At 44.8% G+C, this 22,184-nt stretch overlaps 1 protein-coding gene across 3 annotated transcripts in view; it reads left to right on the forward strand.

The window, feature by feature from the left end:
- GTF2A1L (general transcription factor IIA subunit 1 like) overlaps nt 1-18,143 on the forward strand; it is a 79,089-nt gene extending 60,946 nt beyond the window's left edge. For 2 of the 3 annotated variants that reach the window (XR_010986429.2, XM_068131447.2), the window contains one exon: nt 16,508-18,143. Coding sequence is in view for 2 of the 3 variants with exons in the window: in XM_068131447.2 (XP_067987548.2) it covers nt 16,508-16,615 (108 nt within the window). In the remaining variant the exon portion in view is untranslated. The remainder of the gene's footprint in view (nt 1-16,507) is intronic. The other variant, XM_068131448.2, reaches the window with a different exon arrangement.
- The last annotated feature ends 4,041 nt before the right edge of the window (nt 18,144-22,184 follow it).

The following is a 22,184-nucleotide window of genomic DNA, read 5'->3' on the forward strand; positions in this document are numbered from 1 at the left end:
TGCCAGGCCACAGAACATGTGGTCCATATGGTGGTGCCAGGCCACAGAACGTGTGGTCCATAAGGGGTGTACCAGTGCAGGCAGGCAGGCAGCAAGGGTGCGGGCGCACAACTGCAGCACCTGCACACTTTCCCTCGGGCACACAAAAGAACAAGGGTCCGTGAGTGGGGAAGGAAGGACAAGCAGATCAGTGGGTAGGGGCGCAAGGGTACACATCAAAACAAAGTAATGCAGACATTAAGGGCGCGCGAGAGCGAGCTAAGAAAGCTCGTCCCTATCCGTTCGTCACCCCCCATGTCACCTACGCTACCCTTGCCCTTACCCGTATTTACACACTTTACAAATCCGTCTCTACGTCTTGTCTTTCCCGTTCCCTCTAAACCAAATTCATCATCAATCCCTCCTAAGGAGGAAGAGATGGAATATCAAACAATGTCTCACCCACGTCGAGATGCGTCTTACATTCCAAATGTCTGCAAAAATATGGTGTGGAGTCTTATCACCTAGGTGAGTGGATGCGGATGGTGCGAAGAGACTTTCATCCTAGCTATACTTCTAATTGACATTACACTTTACACTACCCGGGGTCTTCCCCTGCCAATCCATTGGCCATCATTAAACTATGCGGTTCTAAAAACCAATTCCCATTGAACATACTGTGGTGCTCACCAATTTGGGGTCTCACTCCCCCGAGTTTTCAATTCTGTGCCCTCGCCCAATTTCAGGGCTGGGTCGTGTGGCTCACCAGCAGGTCCGCTCACCTGCACACCTCCGCCACTGTATGTCGCCACCCGAGCTTGCCTAGCTCCTTCACCCTAACCTACCTGGGGAAGGCCCTCCCTGGCGCTTACCCCCACTACTGCCCTCCATGGCATCGGGCTACCCGGGTCCTTCTCCAGATCCTCGGGCCCCATTGAACTCTACCTGGCTCCCAGAGCCTACCTGCGGCCTCACCTGGCCGACAGACTACCAGTGGTGGAGTGCTCAACTAACCATACTCACCAACAAGCCACACGCCCAGCCATTCCATACACTCATGCACCCAAGAAAACACTTCTGTGCAACTACCCGCACCACAGATGTCAATATCCAACCACAATTTACCTACTCCCTCTACCTACTTTTAAACTGCCTTCCCCGGGTACTCGTGAAGGGGTCCATCCTTCCCCCATCCACTCCTTCGCACCATACACTCCACTCCACGTATTCCACACTACTCACTCCACACCATTCATTCCACACACCTGTACTTCACTTGCACATCAATCACTCAACACACACACACATCTTTCTCGACCATTGCCTCATTTCAATAAGCTCACCGGGAATCTCATTCCAATTCCTCATTTCCTCACCAGCACTACCAGGAATCTCATTCATCTTTTCATTTAAACTATACCACAAACACACTGCATCATCTGGCTATCTATTTCCCCTCTAAAACTCGTGCTCCCCGTCATCCCTTTATACTATGCACATCCCACGTCGTTATAATCCATCTAATCTGGCTACGTCCCCACTACAGGTACAATTGTCGCTACTTAAATCTCAAGTCACCTATTGTCATCTCTAGTTCCCTATACATTATCCTAACCCTCCCGGGCTAGTTTGTACTGCCAACCCCCATAAAACTATAGCTCCTCTGCCCAAAAAAGTGAATGGTACAACTACCATTCGCTATCATCACTGCTACCACTATTACTGATCGTCCACTACTCTCGAGCCTCGGTGCGTCAATGCATTTTCACACAGCTCGGCTTCGAAAAGCCAGCTATGCGTGCGGGTGGTCTGTCTCCTGCAGGTTGGGTCCGTCCGGCATTCGGATTCAGGGGAGGAGGTTTTGTCGGGCCAAGACTTCCAGGCACCATCCCTACGCAGGGCTTTGCGCTCCCAAGCGCGTTTGCCCAGCCTTGCCCGGCCGGAGCGCCGCTCCGAACCCTCCAACCTCCCCTCGAACCGGGCCGGTCGCCTTGCCTGGCAAAACGCGGCACCAACCGTACAGGGTGGGGCCCGGCCCGAATCGTGCACGGCGCTCTGTGCAGGAGCAATGCGGCACCGATTCCGGCCGGCCTCCGCAGCACACAAAGCGCACCACACCCCGAGAGCTCGCGTCGGCTATCCGTCAGCCTAACCGCTGCAACGTCGATGCATCAATGCCCGACAACAACGTCGATGCCCGACTCGCATGCTCACACCACTCATTCCTCTTCTCACTCACCAAACGCGGCGCTCCAACGCCTCTCATACATCCCATGCATTCTACTACTGCACTCTCTCGTGCACACTCTTCCGCTCCACACTCAGGTGCAGACCACTCGCTGCTCGCACACTCCTCTGTTACACACCTCTCCTCCGTTATGTACTCCGTAACGCTCCCGGGTGTGCACTTCTGCATCCACCCACTCAGCGCACACCTACCCACAGATGTGCAATCCCCTATCGCACACCCAACCACGCGCTCTGGTGTGCTCTTCCGCACACACCCCACAACCAACTCACACCCTGTATCACTCTCACCCTCACACATACACTCCTCTGTGCATTCGCCCTCACTTTCAGACTCTGTCGTGCATTCATTCTCACTCTCTGTGTCACACTCTTCCAACCCACTTTCACGCTCTGTAACACAATCACTCTTCGACGCACACTTTTCTCTCACACGCGCGCCATTTTCCCTCGTACATCTCACTTTTACACAGCGCACAAAGGACCTTCCACGAACGCCCGGGTGCCGTCTGGATCCCAAGCGCGTGAAAAATCCTTTCGCGCCAAACACTTTTCCGCAAAATCATTTAGCACCATATACAGCCCGACTCACCTTGGCGCTTCCTCTTCTTCGCTCCACCACCTGCAAACTTTCCATCTGGTTATGCAGCACGACATCACGATGTGAACACGGACTTTGAGTGCATTCCATTTCTCCCTCCAATTCATGCTCTACCTCTGCCGTCTCTCCAATTTCCGCTATTGCTTCGGTTATTTCTTTTTCTTTAATTTCAATGTCTTTTCCCTCGACGACCGCTGGCGCGAATAAAATCAAATTTTCTACTTCGGCGGTCGCCGACTTCCCCATACCCCGGGTCGCGATTTCTATACCCGTCCACGTGACTTCGCTTTTCTCAACTTCGCTCAACCCGTGCTCCTCTAGCCGCGCTACCTCGTCGCGTACCCCCGCAACCTTTCCGCCCGATCTGCGGTCAATGTCTCTCCCATATTTTTCTATGTGGCCACCCATTCTGTTTTCAAACCCCGTTAACCCGTCCTTCATTCTTTTCATTTGATTTTCCCGGGTGTCCATCTTGCTTTTCACCCTCGTTAACCCCTCGTTCATTTCGCTACTCACGTCCTCCAATTGGGCCCCTAATTTGTGCTCTAATCCCCCCAACTTACTTTCTAACCCCCCAATTTGACTTCCCATCTCGTTTCTCAACCCCCCAATTTTGTTCTCTAATCCCCCAAATTTGCTTTCTAATCCCCCAATTTGATTTCCCATATCATTTCTCAATTCATTTCTCAATCCCGCATTCCCCATTTGTATGGCTGCATGAATCTGCGCCATGAGGTCCTGCACATTCATCCCCCGGATTTGCGCAGCGGGCGCGGCCCTCGCCACCATGTGCGAGGTGCTGCCATTTTGTGCGCCTACAACCCCCTCTACCGCACCTTCATTATCTTCCTCCTCCATCCCTCCCACCTCTTCCCTGGGGTCCTGGGTTGCCTCTATCTCCTCTTCTACCCCCACCGGCATCCGATCGCCTTGACTATCCATGGCTCGATTTTAATTTGGTTTTTAATACTAAATTTTGGCCGCTCGAAATTTTGACCAAATTTTTCAGATAATATAAAAATTTGGTTCGGGCTTCAAATCCCACTCCCAGACACCAATTGTTACGGATTCGGGGGTCGGCGCTCCCCTTATCAAGGGGGGGGGGGTTAATCCCCTTGTCCGTGACTGACCGACCTGATTCCTTAGAAGTTATAACACTCCTTCCGGTCGGTATTAGCTAGGGTCATTGGTCAATGAAGTCCCAAATACCTACTTACTAACCCGACCGTAAAGCAGGGAAATAACTCCTGCTCGAACCACGGACGTGATGGTAAATGCCGAGCGGTTAGCAATCCGCGGTCCGAGCCGTTAACAAATGACTAAACCCGATTCTGAGCGGTTTCCAAATCGTGCCACAGGTACTCAATTGAGAAAAGACGAAAGCGATCGAATAAGAGGAAACCCAGAAAATAGGAAGAACAAAGAGTGGGTTTATTAATTATTTACAAGCAAAAGAAGAGGAAACGAAAGTAATATACAGGAGGAAGACGAAGAAGCAGGAAACAGGGCAGGCTTACCGATACAGTCTGAACTTAACGACCCCAGGACAAACAGACACACTCACACGGGATGGTAGCTGGTAGGGGAGGAAGGTCCAAGCAGATGTCCAGGCTCCTCGTCCGGTCCCGACTCGTGCCGTGGTGGTGATGGAAGTGGGCCGGCAGCGCGTCGTTGTCGTTGACCGCGCGCGGACCTTACAGATATCGGGGGAACTGGGATGCGGCGTACGTAATACGTATTTTGTGCCAACGCTCTCTCTCTCTCTCTCCCGATCAATGTTGTTATGAAAGGCAGTTCGTATCAAAGCGCAGTTCATATCAAAGGCAGTTCGTATCAAAGGGCAGTTCGTATCAAAGGCAGTTCGTATCAAACGAGCTCCCTCACGCAGTTCCTCAAGTCCCCAAGTCCGTGGTAATCGAGCTCTCTCTCTCCGCGCAGTCCCCAAGTCCGTGGTAATCGAGCTCTCTCCGCGCAGTCCTCTACAATAAGCAGTCCGTGGCGCAGTCCTTCAAAGGGCTTGGCGCGTGCGCTTATATAATGCGCTCACAGATCAATGCACGCTTCATCAAACCACGCCCGCCAGTGAGCTCACCTCAGCCCTGGGTGGTTGGCGAGGGCTCACCGGCTCCGCCCTTGATGGTGAGTTGACGTGGCCACACCTCGTTCTTGTGTCCCGCCCCCTTTTTCCTCGGCCTGAGACCGCATGTTCAATGGCGTTTGGAGCGAGCGCTAAGGCATTGACGAAGGCTCAATGCAGCGAACGCTGCTAACCAAACCACGTGACAATTTGGGGAGAGACAAGCCCCGACTGTAGGGGCGCATTATGGCGTAGCTTGGAGAGAGTGGCTGCAAAATGAACGGAAGGGCCTATTCTTATTTAATTGATGCAACGTCGATTCAACTATTGGGAACACGGCCTTATCTGACACATAATAAGGAAATATCTAAAGTTCCTATGGTGGCCTACATGTTGCATATGGACTAATTAAGGGTGCGACCTTTAACCTTTTAATAATGGAATATTTACAAGTATTATTTACAAGTGAGGGTTCTAAAACCGCAACAATATATCTATATATATATATATCTCTATCTCTCTGTCTCTGTCTCTATATATATCTCTCTCTGTCTCCCTATCTCTTTACATAGAAGAGCAAAGTTAAATTGACCGTGGAGTTCCGGGGCAAGAATTGGGTGCAACCAGCAAGGGAATAAACAGACAGGAAATGAAGAGCGAGATTAGGGGAAAATCACTGAAATTTTGGCTAAAACATTTATACATGTGAATGCTGTACGTGAACATATTGGAGAGTTATGAGGTGTTGAAGTTATCAAATTCTAAAACATTTCCCAAGTTCCAGGGCCTGGAATGTTGACTGCAATCTACTCTAGAATTGTGCAGGCAGAAGCAAATTTTGGATATCCATTTGCAATGGGAATGCTTGAGGCCTGGCATCATTACACATTGTACATTTGCTCTACATCTTTTTCAAAGGTGTGTCTATCTGTCGATAGTTCTCTCGGAGATGTGACACCTTTATAACTCGCTTGCACTGGAGTTATCAGTACGACTCGCATGTAAAAAACACAGTAACAATATTGTCGCATCGACGGGGTCTGCTAATGCTTTCCCACCACACCGAAGCAATGTGTTTTGCGAATGGTTGATTCAAAGGAAACGGCATCAGAGCGGACAATGCAGCTTCCCCCAGTCGAGAACTAAATCCTGCCGCTCTTACAATAAAACTTGTTTTACCAATCTATATCTCCCTCTGGAATTCCCTAAACACTGAAATGGTTTGCACACGTGAAAAGGAACTAACCAGGGGGGCACACAATCTTAATAAATAACAGTTTTATTGGAAGGACAGATGACGACATGTATGGAGAATCCTGAGACAACGGGTAGATGGACACGAATGAATAGAGATACATAAATACACTCAATACAGGAATATAAAATTTGGGGGCCACGAGCACACTGCCTCATTCACTTGCGATGAGGGGTGTGGGGGTTGGGGTAAGATCTTCCAAGGAATGTGAGATAGAAGCGGCTAAAGACTTCACTGGGCAATTCTCCAGAATAAGCAGCATTGTGTGTCCAAATGTTAACCAAACTGTGGTATCAAATGAAGAGGGAGAGAATAGCCAGACGTTTTGGATGGTGCTGTAGTCAGGTCAAAATACAGTTTAACCCCCAAAAAATTGCTACAAAAGGTTTCTCAACTGATTCTGGTAGGGTTTAGCGTACGTTATAACATACTAAAAGTTTACCAAAGTAGGACCCCCGGAAAAGTGTTTTTTTCAAGATGGCGTCCAAGATGGCCGCCGAAACCTCTTAATGATCATAACTATGTAACTATCAACTCAAATTTGATGATCTTGGTGTCTATCCCTAGGTTTTTGGGGGCAAGGAACACATTAAGACCATTAAAAATGAAAGTGGGCCATTATATGTAACACAAAAATCCAATATGGCGTCAATAATGGCCGCCAACACCTCCAAATGACCGCAAGTCCATAACTATTGACTCAAATTTAATGATCTTGATGTCTATCCCCAGGTTTTTGGGGGCAAGGAACACATTAAGACAACTTTGGATATTACTGAGCTGTTGAATCATTATGAAATTGAACTCATGACCTTCAGCTGTCACCTAATGCACAAACACCTTTGTCCATAGAATAAGTTTCAGAGCGTTCAGTTTTGAGTGTCATCCTCCTCCTCAGTATCGACCTCTTGAGTGTTGTTTGGATTGTCACAGTTTTCAGTTTGGCAAGGGCCACATGCAGCAGTGCAGCGGAGTCCATAGCGTCTGCAGCTGCATCGAGAGGATTTGCATCCCCCCAAACAGTTGCAATGGATAATTTTCAAGAGTTCGTCAGGCGCAGCATTGTTTTGGGTCATAATTGGAATTAACTGATCATTTTCCTGTTTCCATCCCCATTCAGTTGGGTTCATTTCATTTGCCATCCCCATCCATACCATAATTTGAAAGTACACACGTTGGCTATGGAATATTGTTGCAGGTGATGTTGGGGGGAGCCGTTCAGAAGTGACAAATGCTTGAGCAGTTGCCACTTTTTTGGTGAAAATGATATGGCGCAGTGATGATAGCGTATCATTAGACTTGCCACCAAAGAGATCAACCATCAGGTCTTTGCCAAGATCTGATATGTCCTCTTGAGATTTGTTTTGAAGGATGAATGCACTAGCACAGGACTTCATGACAGGATCAGATTTCACTAATTTCCAGAAGGCTGACTTTTTTCCGATGCCGAAAATCCTTGAAGTAGAATCACATCCTGAGTAGGCATGTACAAAGAGCAACTCATTGCACACATCGTCTCCTAAAGTTTCTTTCAACAGGTTAATGTTATACACTCTGTGTTCTTTTGACTGCTTGTTTGCATCAGAACGGAAGTAGATGATCTCATTGTCTGTTCTGGAGTAATGAAGGAGCAAGATCAGCAAATCTGTATCCTCACCGACCAACGTTGTGGTGCAATGACGGGATCGTTCAACAGTTGCCTTAACGATATCAACGTCTGCATGCTCTGGTGACTGAATGACATGGCATCCCCTTTTAGTTAGTGCTGTGCTGATGAGAGCAATCATGTCTGCCTTGTTTTTGTCACGAGACAAAAAGTCGTCCTTTTTGCCTGCAAACTCTGTTTCTGCAGTGAAACTAACAATAGGGTGCAGGTTTTTTCCTCGTCTTTGGTGTGTTGTCTTTTATGGAGGGACCTTCACCATAGCCATCGAACACCACTGTCGCTTGTCCGTAATGTCTCACAGTGAAGTCTGCATAAGACTCAGCTATTGCATTATATGAGTCGCCTTTGTTCCACGGTAAACGATGGAGCAAAGAGCCACCATCAAGCACGTAACAATCTGTTTTGGGAATAGAGTTCATCACAGCCTCACTTGATAAGTCCGCAGCATGGTCTCGAATTGCCTGAGCAAGCTGAGGTTTGTCTGCTTTTCGAAGAATGTTCCTGGTCTCAAAGAGGGCTGGAGGGTAGGGGCTTAGTTCATACGTCAAAACCTCTTCAAGGGAAAGATCTCCTGACCTTGACACCAGAAGGAAACGCTGGAACAGAAGGGCAGGATCAATGGTACGATCAGGAGCAATCTTCACAGCAGAGATATTCCCAAGGGTTTTGGCTCTGTCTTTCCGCTTGAATTTGTAAGTAAATGCCGACTTTCCGATTATATCTTCAATGATCTTGTTTCCAACCGATTCAAAGTCATGTACATTCACATCTGGCCCAGCCACTATCCCGTTGACAATGTTTCTCAGAGTAGGATCAGATGTGAAGGGTGAGCAGGCTGCAAGCTTTATCCGAATTTTCTCGAGATCAGATGCATCTCTTTTGATGCGCGCCTCAGTTGAGTCTTTGTGTTGCGGACTTGTAGTATAGGTTAGGTTTGTGAAATCCTGCATCGCAATGTTGTACTCGGATGTTACAGGTGCAGATAAGGTCCAAAGGTTTCGCATGTCCTCGGTCATCCCACTGCCGCGAGTTAGACCACCAGTGCTCTTCAGAGACCTCATCAACGTTTGTTCGATGACAAGATCACTACTATGACAGCTCGTGGGCAATGACAGCTCGTGGGCGAACTGCCTGAATTATGGCATGACCAACTGCCGCAACCTTGCGTCTTGTGTCTTTCCCAACGAACAATGTTTCCAGTGCTGTCCGCAGACTAGTCGGAATGAACGATAGGGCTGAATCAAGTTTTAAATCATCACTACTTGGATACTGATTCGTCACGGTAGAAACCTGAGATTTTATATCACTTCTGATTAACCTAGCAGCAGTTTCAATAATAGCGCGTTTTTGGGACTCTTCATCGCCTTCCTGACACGTTTGCTTGTAGTATGATCTCAGAATCTGTGACGTTTGTTCTCTCATCGTAACAATATCGTCCAAGCCTTCTCTTTCACCAAAAAAAATTGACTCCTTAAAGCGTTCTTTAAGACGCTTTTTCAAACTGTAATTGTCATACGGTTCCGAATCAGGATTACAAAGATACCCTTTCATTATGAGGCTCAAAGATGTAACAGTTAGTTGTTCCTCACTGTTCAGTTCTAGGTAAGCACACATTTTCTGAAATGCTTCATACTTATCTTCATCTTTAGGACGACCACACTTTCTGCGCTTGGCTTCGGGGGCTTTCTGGAACTCTAAAGGCACAGACTTGAAGGACCGGAAATTTCCACTACACGAATGATGATAAAGTCCGTCTGCTGCATGTAAATCTCGTAAATAGTATTCAATCCGACCCTTTACAGTATGTCCCCAATCATCTGAACGGGATTCACAGACCTCCACAATTGTCTCCACAAATTTGTCAGTCCGTACCCAGCTAAAGTGTCCCTTGTCCAAATCAATTGTACATCCACAGAATACGCAATCCTTTTCACTGTCAAAACCTCCACTTGATTGTCTTGTGGTTCTCTTTGGTGGCACAGAACCACTACTTTTCTTTGCAACATGGCTTTTAATGTTTTTATCATTTATGTACTGTTGACGACAGCTTTTATGCACTTTAGTACTGGCTTCAACTACAAGATCGTCCTGCCGCTTTACACTGGCTTCATTTATTCCCTTCGCCCACTTCCACTGAATTGCAACCCAGTTATCACTGGAATCCTCGATCTCCTCCTTGCAGATTGGACAAAAAGCTTGACTGGCTGTGCTTGCACTCATTGTTGAATCATGTCTGAAAAAGAGAAAGATGAGAATTAGTTATTCAGTTAGATCCAATTCGACACATTCTTCAGGTCAATATATGGAAAATGCCCCCTCAACCTGTTAGATAATGGCCCACTTTCATTTTTAATGGTCTTAATGTGTTCCTTGCCCCCAAAAACCTAGGGATAGACACCAAGATCATCAAATTTGAGTTGATAGTTACATAGTTATGATCATTAAGAGGTTTCGGCGGCCATCTTGGACGCCATCTTGAAAAAAACACTTTTCCGGGGGTCCTCCTTTGGTAAACTTTTAGTATGTTATAAAGTACACTAAACCCTACCAGAATCAGTTGAGAAACCTTTTGTAGCAATTTTTTGGGGGTTGAGGGGGTATTTTCCATATATCGACCTTACTACTGGAGACGATGATGGAATCAGAGCAGGAGTAGTAGGTTGTATATCATTGTGTTGATTTATATGGCCTGGAATTTGGCAACCACTCTGAAAAATTCGGTGTCGCGAGAGATAAAGTGGGCAATTAATAAAACAAGGCACGAGCACATTTTATGTAATTTAATGGAGGTCAGAGAAAAGAGAGGAAAACAAGTAAGGCTTTTATGGGTAAGGCACACACTAAAATAGGTTTTCTGCTTTCTTGAGGGAGGTGAGGCAGATCAGGGATAACGGGTGGGTATAAAGATGTTTTACCCCACGCACGTGAAGTGAAAAGTGACATTAAGCAATTAGTTCTTGGCCGTCCGTCTATCTGTCTACAACAACAACAACAACAACAACATCATGCATTTTAAAGGCCATTTTCCCTACTAGAGCGGGGGTTAGCCTTGCGGTCCCCATGACGATCTTCTCCATTTTGCCCTATTTTCTGCATCTCTCCTTGTTAACCCCCTTGCCCGCATTTCTTCTTCCACCATCTTTAGCCAAGTCTTTCTCGGTCTTCCCCGTCCTCTACTTCCTTCTACATTCATTTCCGTCACTCTTCTCAACCAGTCACTTTCATCCTTCCTCAACACATGACCAAACCATCTCAACCTGTTCCTCTTCACAGCATCAATCACAGGCTCTATTCCCATCATCTTTCGCAATTCATTATTTGTCTTCCTCTCTCTCAACGATACTCCGCACATCCGTCGAACCATTCGCATTTCCACCCTTTCCAACCTTTGTTGCTGCTCTACGTTCATTACCCATGTCTCGCTCCCATAAATCATAACACTTCTCACACATGCAGCATACACCTTTCCCTTCAGCTTGAACGACACTCCCCTCCTCGTCAACACGCCACTCAGTTCCCGAAACTTCTTCCATGCACATCTCACTCTAGCAACCGTTGCTGAGTCTGATCCACCTTCTCCATTCAGCATGTCTTCGAGGTAGCAAAATGTTTTCACACCTTCCAGCTTCACGCCGTCTCCAAGATCCAACCCAACATTTCCTCCATCGGCAGCTCCCTCTGTGCACACTGTCCACTACATTTGAATGTAGCTGCCACACTGGTTAATGACCCTCTCAGACCACTACATTTTTGATGAACACACTCAGCGCACATTGCACATTGAATGGAGTTCACTCCGACACCCTTCCTACATACAGCACAGGGCCACTTCCCAGTTCTTTCCACCTCACCACATGCTTTACCACTTGCCATCACCTTCGTCTTTCCGATATTCACCTTCAGACCTTTTGTCTCCATACATTCCTTCCTCTTGTTCATCTTTTCCTTCAGTCCATCCATACTTTCCGCAATCAACACCAGATCATCTGCATACAACAACTCCCACGGTAAACCCTCCTTTACGTTCCGAGCCAGCACCTCCATCACAGCTACAAATAGTAGTGGACTTCGTACCGACCCCTGATGCACTCCCACCTTCACCTCAAACTCACCACTGTTCCCGTCCTTCGTCCTTACAGCTGTGCGTGCTCTTTTGTACTTTGCCATCACTAATCTGATCAACCATTCCTCCACTCCTAACTTCCTCAATGCCCATGTCAATAATTTGCGTGGAACCCTATCGAATGCTTTCTCCAGATCAACAAACCCAAGAAACAACTTCTTCCTCTTCTCCATGTACTTCTCCTGCAACTGCCTCACAATGAAAAGCGCGTCTGTCGTTCCTCTTCCTGGCATAAATCCAAACTGCATTTCGTCGATCTTCACTTTCTTCCTTATCCTCCTCTCCAACACCCTTTCCAATACCTTCATTCCATGCTCCATTAACTTTATCGCTCGGTACGAGCCACACTCCAGAGGGTCACCTTTCCCCTTGTATAGAGGGACAAGGGTACTCAGTTCCCAATCCACTGGAATGCGGCCTTCTTTCACCACCAGATTACAGATCTCTGTCATTCTCTTCACACCCCAACTTCCTGCTGCCTTCAACATATCTCCCACAACTCCCGTCGGCCCTCCCGCTTTTCTACCCTTCATTGCTTATATCGCTTCCTCAACTTCCTTCTCAGTTATCTTCTCTGCCGGTCCTAAAACTGGGTTACTCTCTATGTTGCCATCCCATTCATTCTCTGTACTCAACAGCATTTCCATATATCTTTTCCATCTTCCTTTAATTCCATCTGGGTCGACAACGATTTGTCCCACTTCATCCTTCAAGCCACTCACCCCCATCACATCACACTTCTCTTTCGCTATCTGCTTTGCAATCCTGAATACTGCTTTCTGACCCTCTTCCGAATCCAAGCGTTCTCCGAACATTTTCCTACATGCCTCCTGCGCCTTTGCTACCTCTTTCTTTGCAGCCTTCCAGGCTGCCTTATAACTTTCATGCTCTGCTGTTTCTGCTCCCGTACCATTCACCTTCTGCCACTCCTTGAACTTCTTCCTCTTCTCGTCAATCCTCTTTCCAACTTCATCATCCCACCACCATGTTTCCAAGTGCCTCGGTGGTCCTTTTGTCCATCCACATACCTCACCAACGGCTCCCAACAGACTAGCTTTCATTGACATCCAACCACTTTCAAGCTCAACCACATCATCCTCGACCCTACTCAGCCTCTCTTTTAATGCCTCCCTTACTGTCACCTCTTTCAACCTCCACACCTTCATTCTCGGTTGGTACTTCACCATCCGAGCTCTCCTCGCACCTTTCACCCTTATGTCGCAGACAACCAAGTGGTGCTGTGAAACAGCCTCCTCCCCCGGGATCACCTTTGTGTCCCGGAGGTGCCCCCTATCTCACCTACGCACCATCAGGTAGTCAACGGTTGTCGTCGACCCACCTGACGTGTATGTAACAAGCTTATTATCCTCTTTCTGGAACTGAGTATTACAAATCAACAAATCACCTCCATCAGCAAACTCCAAAATCCTTTCACCTTCTCCATTTCTCACACCATATCCGTAACCCCCATGAACTCCGTCAAAACCATCCATACTCCTTCCCACATGTCCATTTAGGTCTCCTCCTACCACAACAACTTCCTCATCTTTCACGTTTTCCATCAGCTTCTCTATCGCACACCAGAACTTGTCCTTCTCTTCATCGCTTCGACCAACCTGCGGAGCATATCCCGAGATGACGTTCACCAAGAGCTTTCCAATCATCATTTTCACCATCATAAACCTATCACTCACTCTAGTCACACTCACGACACTGTCTACAAACTCCTCAGAAAACAGGACACCAACACCATTCACGCCTTCCAGGCGCCCTTGCCACATAAACTTGTATTTCTGTCCCTGCCTACCCTTCACCATTCTCACACCACTTCCCTTCATTCTTGTCTCTTGCACATAACATATGTCCACTCTTCTTCTGACCAATACTTCCACCACTTCTCCTGATCTCCCTGTCATTGTCCCTGCATTCCATGTCCCAAACCTCAGAAACCGATCTCCACTTCGGGCTGTACCCTGCCCATATGTAGTTGTAATTGTCATGGTTCTCTTTTTGAGGCAATGTTTTTATGGCCGGATGCCCTTTCTGACGCCAACTCTCTTAGTCGTCTCTTACGACACGCAGGGATACGGTGTGGTGTACCTATTCTAATCCAGGGTATACACTGGGAAACGTTTAAAACATGGAAATTCTGGGGGGGGGGGGGTGGCGTCAGCATCCCGGCTGCGGTTTAAACATATTTAAATAATATTTAAACAAAACCATGAAAAACAATCTGGGAAAAGTCTCTAAGTGAGAACGTGGATTTGAGAAAGCAGGAGCAGAGGTGGAAGAAAAACGAGATATAGGGGGCGGGGCACAAGTCGAGACGAGGAGGAGAGCGAACAAGCACGTGTCCGGGAGGAGAGAAAGAATTAATATCGAATTTTTTTGTTGTTTATTTGTTTGTTCTGTTTTCAAAATGCTGGACAAAGGGTAAGATGTTCGTGAGAGGTAGGGGGGAGAAAAGAAAATCAAAGAAACAAGCAAATACTATGAAGGAAAGAACCCATATTCACAAAACACTGATGGGGGGGGGGGGGGGGGAGCCCGGAGAGACCAGGCCGCGCACGAGGCGCGAACAAAAAAACTGCTAATTACACACAAATTTGCAACAACTACAAAACCAAAACCAAATAGAAACACACAATAACACATACACAACAAAATACCCAGCGGAAATTTGACAAAGACACGAACGGGAAAGCACTCTAACTTTGATGCCGTGGAGAGATCGAAGCAAGCCTCGTCGCTCGAGGGACCGGAAGTCTCCGTCTCGAGGGACCGTCTATCTGTCTGCAAACGTCAGTTTATGAACGAGGAAGAACTAGATTTAAATGGCATGTTATATTTTGAACAAGAATCAGAAAGCAAACCTACCGTTTAACATTCTTCGCTTCTGGATTCATCCCGATCTCACACAGGCGCAAAGAGGAGTGAGATAATTTTTAAGTGAGGAAGCCGCTTTAATATTTGGCTATGTCCTTATTTCTATCCATTTGTCAAAAATGAAGAATAAACTTTCTAACCCACCGTGATTAATTATAAATGGTTCTAAAGTGCAATTCTAGAGGATTCTAAAGGATAATTATTATGAGTTCTAAAGGGTAATTGTAATGGGTTCTGAAGGGTTATTGTCATGGGATCTAAAGGGTAATTTCTAGGCTTTGTCTATTTCGTATTAAAAATGCCAAACTGAACCACTTCCTTTGGATATGGTGCAATATTTTATATATATATTTTTTATTTTTTTTATTTTTATTTTTACGTTTTTTTATGCTCCGCCTGCCTGGCAGTCAAGCAAAATTGAAAATCATTCCAAATGGGAAATTTGCTGTTTTTTTGACATTATCTACATATTAAACTAGCGGCAGTTTTCTGTCCATCCAAAGCGCTACGTCATTCCGTCTATGATGTCATTACGGCGTATGACGGCTGACTTTACCGGCCGCCATTTAAATTTATATGCTGTACAGGTCGAACACATCGTCGAAGCGGTTGAACCTGGCATATATCACAATCTGCATGCTCTACCTTTATGTTTTTCATTCAGTGTGAAACACAAACAAAGCGATTGTTAAAATCATATCGAAAACATATGTGTCATGGGTTTTCCAATGACACAGCACATATAGGCCAATAATACTGTACTAACTAACGGTCATTATTAAAGCGGTGTATTATTTCAGAACCCAGGATGTTGTCTCCCATGGCCAAGAAGGAATTTTATCGTTGAAGATAATAAATCGTACCGCAATGACGTATTAATACTATTCTAATTACCTATACACTGCCCAAACAAAGGGAGGGTTTTTTGTGGAATGGATCAGATACAAAAAAAAATTTCGGTGACTCTTCACCATTGAGTGATAGGGCTAAACCAATATATAGCATGGTATCTCAAAAAGTTATGGACGGACTCGGATGAAATTTGGTGGGGAGGTTGTGTGTGATGAGGACGAATCAATTTGGTTTTGGTGAAAATCCAAATATGGATCCGGATATGATAATTTTTTAATTACTTGGTGATTCTGAGTGATAGGACCAAAAACGATATATATTTCAAAAAAGGTTGCGCAAGGATAATATGACAAAACTTGGTGGATGAGTTGGGTAAGTGACAAGAGCAAGCCGATTACATTTTGGTTCAGGTCCGGATCCAGATCTGGCCTATCAGTGGGATACAAAATGTAAACGGTTCAGCCTGGCAGAGGAATGCTCTCTTCTGAGTGCTGGTCTATTTTATGAATGAACTTGCTCTTTAAATGAAATCTGATGCTGCATAACATTCACGCTGCTCAATAATGATGTTTCTCAAAGATGATTGCATCCTGTCTGCCATGATTATTTCTTTTTTGCCAAATGTCATGTGAACTCTACCTAACAATAATGTGCACATAGTGCTTATTATTATTTGGGCGTCAGGGAATAGTGCTTACTTAACTACTCCAACGTTACCCCATTGACCACATGTGCCTTTCAAAACTTCTATTTATTTCAATGAACAATAGTGAATTGATGATAGGTGTTCATGGCTGACATTTTATGTTTAAACCCTGCAGATTCACAGAAGTAAGAACCGCTGGAAATTCCATTTAAAGGATGGCATAATGAACCTCAATGGCAAGGATTACGTTTTTTCCAAGTCTGTTGGAGATGCCGAGTGGTAGAGTCAAAGGTAGCTTGTACCATTTTCCATTACTCGCGACGAACTTGGCAGAGGGTGGAATCCGTTATCTCTGGCCTAGCTCAGTTCCTCACTCACGCTCAGTTTTGTGAATACGAGGCTTGGTGTATGGCAAACGTGTTTTGTTTCCTTATAAAATACACAGATGTCCTTTTAATTTAAGGGATTTATGGAGTTTTTTGCACAAAAGATGTTCATACTTTTGCGCTTTTACTGTTGTGACATTTTCATGCAAAAGCCTGTTTTTGTAACCATATTGTACGTTGTTGTGCTTTTATGATTCACACTATTTCCCCAAATTGAGATTTTTACGTGTACAATATTTAAAGTCCAAATCACTGACAATAGGTATGATTTTAATTGAGTTTTAGATTTCCATCCATCATTAAACCTGGCAATGTACAAAAGAGCGCGCACAGCTGTAAGGACGAAGGACGGGAACAGTGGTGAGTTTGAGGTGAAGGTGGGAGTGCATCAGGGGTCGGTACTAAGTCCACTACTATTTGTAGCTGTGATGGAGGTGCTGGCTCAGAATGTAAAGGAGGGTTTACCGTGGGAGTTGTTGTATGCAGATGATCTGGTGTTGATTGCGGAAAGTATGGATGGACTGAAGGAAAAGATGAACACGTGGAAGGAATGTATGGAGACAAAAGGTCTGAAGGTGAATATCGGAAAGACGAAGGTGATGGCAAGTGGTAAAGCATGTGGTCAGGTGGAAAGAACTGGGAAGTGGCCCTGTGCTGTGTGTAGGAAGGGTGTCGGAGTGAACTCCATTCAGTGTACAATGTACGCTGAGTGGGTTCATCAAAAATGTCGTGGTGTGAGAGGGTCATTAACCAGTGTGGCAGCTACATTCAAATGTAAGGTGTGCACAGAGGGAGCTGCAGATGGAGGAAATGTTGGGTTGGATCTTGGAGACGGCGTGAAGCTGGAAGGTGTGAAAACATTTTGCTACCTCGGAGACATGCTGAATGGAGAAGGTGGATCAGACTCGGCAACGGTTGCTCGAGTGAGATGTGCATGGAAGAAGTTTCGGGAATTGAGTGGCATGCTGATGATGAGGGGAGTGTCGTTGAAGCTGAAGGGAAAGGTGTATGCTGCATGTGTGAGAAGTGTTATGATTTATGGGAGCGAGACATGGGTAATGAACGTAGAGCAGCAACAAAGGTTGGAAAGGGTGGAAATGCGAATGGTTCGACGGATGTGCGGAGTATCGTTGAGAGAGAGGAAGACAAATGATGAATTGCGAAAGATGATGGGAATAGAGCCTGTGATTGATGCTGTGAAGAGGAACAGGTTGAGATGGTTTGGTCATGTGTTGAGGAAGGATGAAAGTGACTGGTTGAGAAGAGTGGTGGAAATGAATGTAGAAGGAAGCAGAGGACGGGGAAGACCGAGAAAGACTTGGCTAAAGATGGTGGAAGAAGAAATGCGGGCAAGGGGGTTAACAAGGAGTAATGCAGAAAATAGGGCAAAATGGAGAAGATTGTCATGGGGACCGCAAGGCTAACCCCCGCTCTAGCAGGGAAAATGGCCTTTAAAATGCATGTTGTTGTGTTGTTGTATTAAACCGACTTTTCCCCCTGTTTCAATCACCTGGTTTTATAACTCCACATAATTTGCAAATACCGATGTCAATGTTTTCACTTTCCTTCCTTGAATATAATTGTATATTGTGTAAAATATATTGATTTGATGTTAAAACGTGGGTACTTCAAAGATCGGGTCGATAGCCAGATTCTCTTTAAATGTCGCGTTTGCGAAAGCTAAAGTTATTTCTTCACAAATGACGCGGAGAAGGAAATAACTTGTATGGTCATAGAAAGTAAATTAAAAACAAAACTTCATAAATGTTTTGCCACTTCGTAATGGACTAACAAAGACGTCATGGTTGATATTGGCCCAACTACAAAGTTTGACCTGGTGTTGAAAAGGAGGTATTTATACTTGCAATGTCAGCCCAAAACCTCTTCTTACAAACAATCATTATTTTGTCATCAATTTTGACAGAAGGTCACTTTAATTCAGTTCTGCTTCTCGTTACGAGTCGTTTGTAATTTTATTCAATTTGGATCATAGCTTATTTTTGAAAGCATTACATGTTTGGTGTTAGGATTAGGGTTAGACCTTTCTTCAAGTGTGGAAATAACTGGTGTGCACAGTGGGAGTGGACGATACAGCTACGTCGTACAAATAAGGTCTAAACTTACTAGGATGTTCCCTCCAATTCATGTTATGGGACGCAATTTGAGAGAGTGTATGGATGATGCCGAGACTACCAATTAAGGTAAATTATTCCAACTAGAAATTATCGGATCAGAAATGAAATGCTTTCAAATGTCCAATGGATCTCCGAGGTAACGATACTCTCTGCTGGAACAGAGTCTCGAGGTTGATGTTATCAAATTATTGTAGAATCTTGAACATTTCCACCATATCCTGCCTTAGCCACCTATATTTGAGGCTTGGCAATATTAATGGTTTAACTTTATCTTGGATGCATCCAGATAACAAAGGTTCTTCTTCGTTCATATGCAACACAAGGCTGTGGGTCGCTTCATTGCATTAAGGGAGTGGCTGTGCCGTTTATGCAGTGCCCTCTGCTGGTTAGGGCAGAAATTTGTAAATTGTTCATGGTGCCGGTGAAGGCTCACCTACTCTTCGGATCTTACTTGCTCTACTCTGAACACTTTCCAAGAGTGTAATTTGCTTAACAAGATATGGGTTCCATAAGGAGCTTGAATTCTCGCAGTGTGGGCGTGTTAAGCCTTATATAGTGACAAAAAAAAAAACATTCTCAATCCAGCTGCTTGAAATGTTGTGAAACAAGCATCAGCATCACATTAGCTTTCTTGGCACACTCACCAATATGGATATGGAACTGCAAACTAGTTTTGAACGCATTATTGATTTGGGGAATATTGAAGGCCCTGCTCATGGCAAAGTATGTATATCTGTAAGACTCCTGCATGAGAATATTACACAGATTGTCATTGTTGAAGTCGGTGGCATACCCGCACCAAAATGGCAGATAATCACCAAATCCACAGTAATTTGTGAGCCACAGGGATTTGGTGAAGTTCGGTTTCTAGTTCTAAATATAGACACATTTTAATATAATTATTTGTATTAATCGTTATGCCTCCTTTACAGTTATGAGATTATTACTCTCGCCAGAGGAAGAGGCTATTGCATTTGATTCCGTTTGTTTGTCTGTTTGTCCGCACAGAATAAATACGATTTTCTCTGCAACCGTTGGTCCGATTGACAGGAAATTTTCACCATCGGTGCAACTCCACCTGTAGAATTTTATAATGACAATTATGACGTCATATGCCACGTGGTTTGGCCGCCATCTTGGAAAAAACGAAAAACTTTGCACCTCGATATCTCCGGAAGCGTTGAATATAAAAAATTGACACATGGCTCATTGTAAAGAACTCTCCATGGCAAATAAAATATGTTAATTATGATGTCATAGGTGCCTCCATTATGACATCATAATTCGACAAGTACAAAACTTCATCCGATCAAGATGAAATTTATTGAGCATAAGCTAGGAATAAATTAGTTTAGAAAAAAAAAATGATGTCATCGATCATGTAGTTCGGCCGCCATATTTGTTTTAACACTGGAACAGAGTCTTGAGGCACGTGTTCCATTGGAAATACATCCTTTAAAACTACTGAAAATACATCCTGGTGAGGGTTTGCAATCCCTGATTGCTCTTTTTCTTGTTTAAATTGCGGTGAAAATCTCGTATCCAGTTAGGACGAACACTCCATCAGATAGTTCACAGAAGGAATTCTGGAGCACTTCTGAAACAGGAAAAACAGAGGATTTTTGCATGAGCCATCCCTTTCAATTCATCAAATGTGATGGCCAAGCAGTTGGCATTTGTATACATAAGTAATCCGTGGTCCTGGAACACGTGCTAAACAATTAACATTGTTCTGCTCGACTCCTGTCGGATTATTGTGGGGGAAGGGGCCACGTGTTTCCATCGGGGTAATTTCAACTCACGAAATTATTTTGTTTTCTTTGAAGAAACTTCTTGTACGAGGTCTCCCGTCTTTGCATTGTATAATCTGGTGCAGACAACCCTGGAAACTCTCAATCGTTTTTCTGTGTCCATTCTTTTTTTTGGTACCAGATAGTGTCGTGTGTCACTTGGTCTGTCTTTTAATGCCACACGTGGGGGTTGCCCTTTCTCATCCTTCTTACTTATCCACTCTAGAAATTTTATGAACTGTAATGTCCAACAAGCTGACAACTTGCAACATGCCAATGTGAATTTTGAGTGTCCTCCCTAGACTTGAAGATATCTTCAAATGGACTCTCAGATAAGTTGAACACTATGTTGTTATTCAGTCTTTCAGAATCCAAATCCATGCATTTGTTCTTTCACCAAGGCCTCTGTTTAAGAAGGACTACAATCCTGTCTTCGAAGGCCTTCAATAAATCTATTCATTTGTGTCCTTTGTAAAGTCATTATTACGATCCTTATGAGCTATAGATGAAATCAAGACATTGATTGAGGTATGCTAACAGCCATGGGAAGCATGGAGAAGCTGACATTTTGGGAGTCGACCCTTCGTTCTGAGTCTTTTGCTGAGATGGCATCTTGATAGCTTTACCTTGCTTCCCATGGCGGTTGGCATACCTCAATCAACGTTGTGTTGCTTTCGTCCGTTTTTCTACCTGTCTGCTGATACAGATCGACACTTGACTTCACGTGCAAGACTAGTTCTTTATTCTATCCTTATGAACAACAGTATAATGCCAAATATATTTCACACAAAGCAGGCCTATTGATTGTCCATGCCTCATTGACGATGTGTGACACTTTGCTGTGACTTTCCAATCCTTTTTTCTTCCTGTCATTTGGAATGCAATGCACTGTTCGATTATGCCCGCCCCTGCTCTCAAATGTCAACATGCTGTCCTTGTACCAAGATTTCATGCACAGTCGGTGACCTTGTCATCAGATTGTCTGCGCTTGAATACGTTATTGTGGAATCCAGTTTAACATCCTCAATACAAGATGCTTTAAAACAGCTGTTCACCACCATCTCTTATGTTCCCCCATCCAAAACCTTGATCTTTTCTACCCCCGCTAATTCACCCCAGATCCACTTTTTTGAAATACCAACTTCTTTCCTGGAAGTCCTTGCAGTGTCCTTGTATTTTACACTTCTCCCACTGGTGACTGCTCCACGAATTTCAGAGGCATTGATAGTTCCCATGTTTTAAAGTTTGTTCCAGATAAAATTCTAAAAATCATCAAGCTTCTTTTTTTATTTTTAAATTGAAGCAGACACCTCTACTAAAGCGTATTAACGTATTGGGCTGTCAAACGTGTAGAATACATTTTTTCTGATAGCATGAGAAACATGGATGTGACGTCATATGCTTTTGGTGGACCATGGTCAATTCGCTTCAGTAGAATGGGTACACAATGCCAATTAAGTGGTGAAATTCAATTTCAAGACGTTATTTACGGATGAGTCAGATGTGACATAGGTGAACCCAGGTGAATTTGGCCAAAATCC

Source organism: Myxine glutinosa, chromosome 11, assembly GCF_964187855.1.
Source record: "Myxine glutinosa chromosome 11, kmMyxGlut1.1, whole genome shotgun sequence".
Lineage (NCBI taxonomy): Eukaryota > Metazoa > Chordata > Myxini > Myxiniformes > Myxinidae > Myxine > Myxine glutinosa.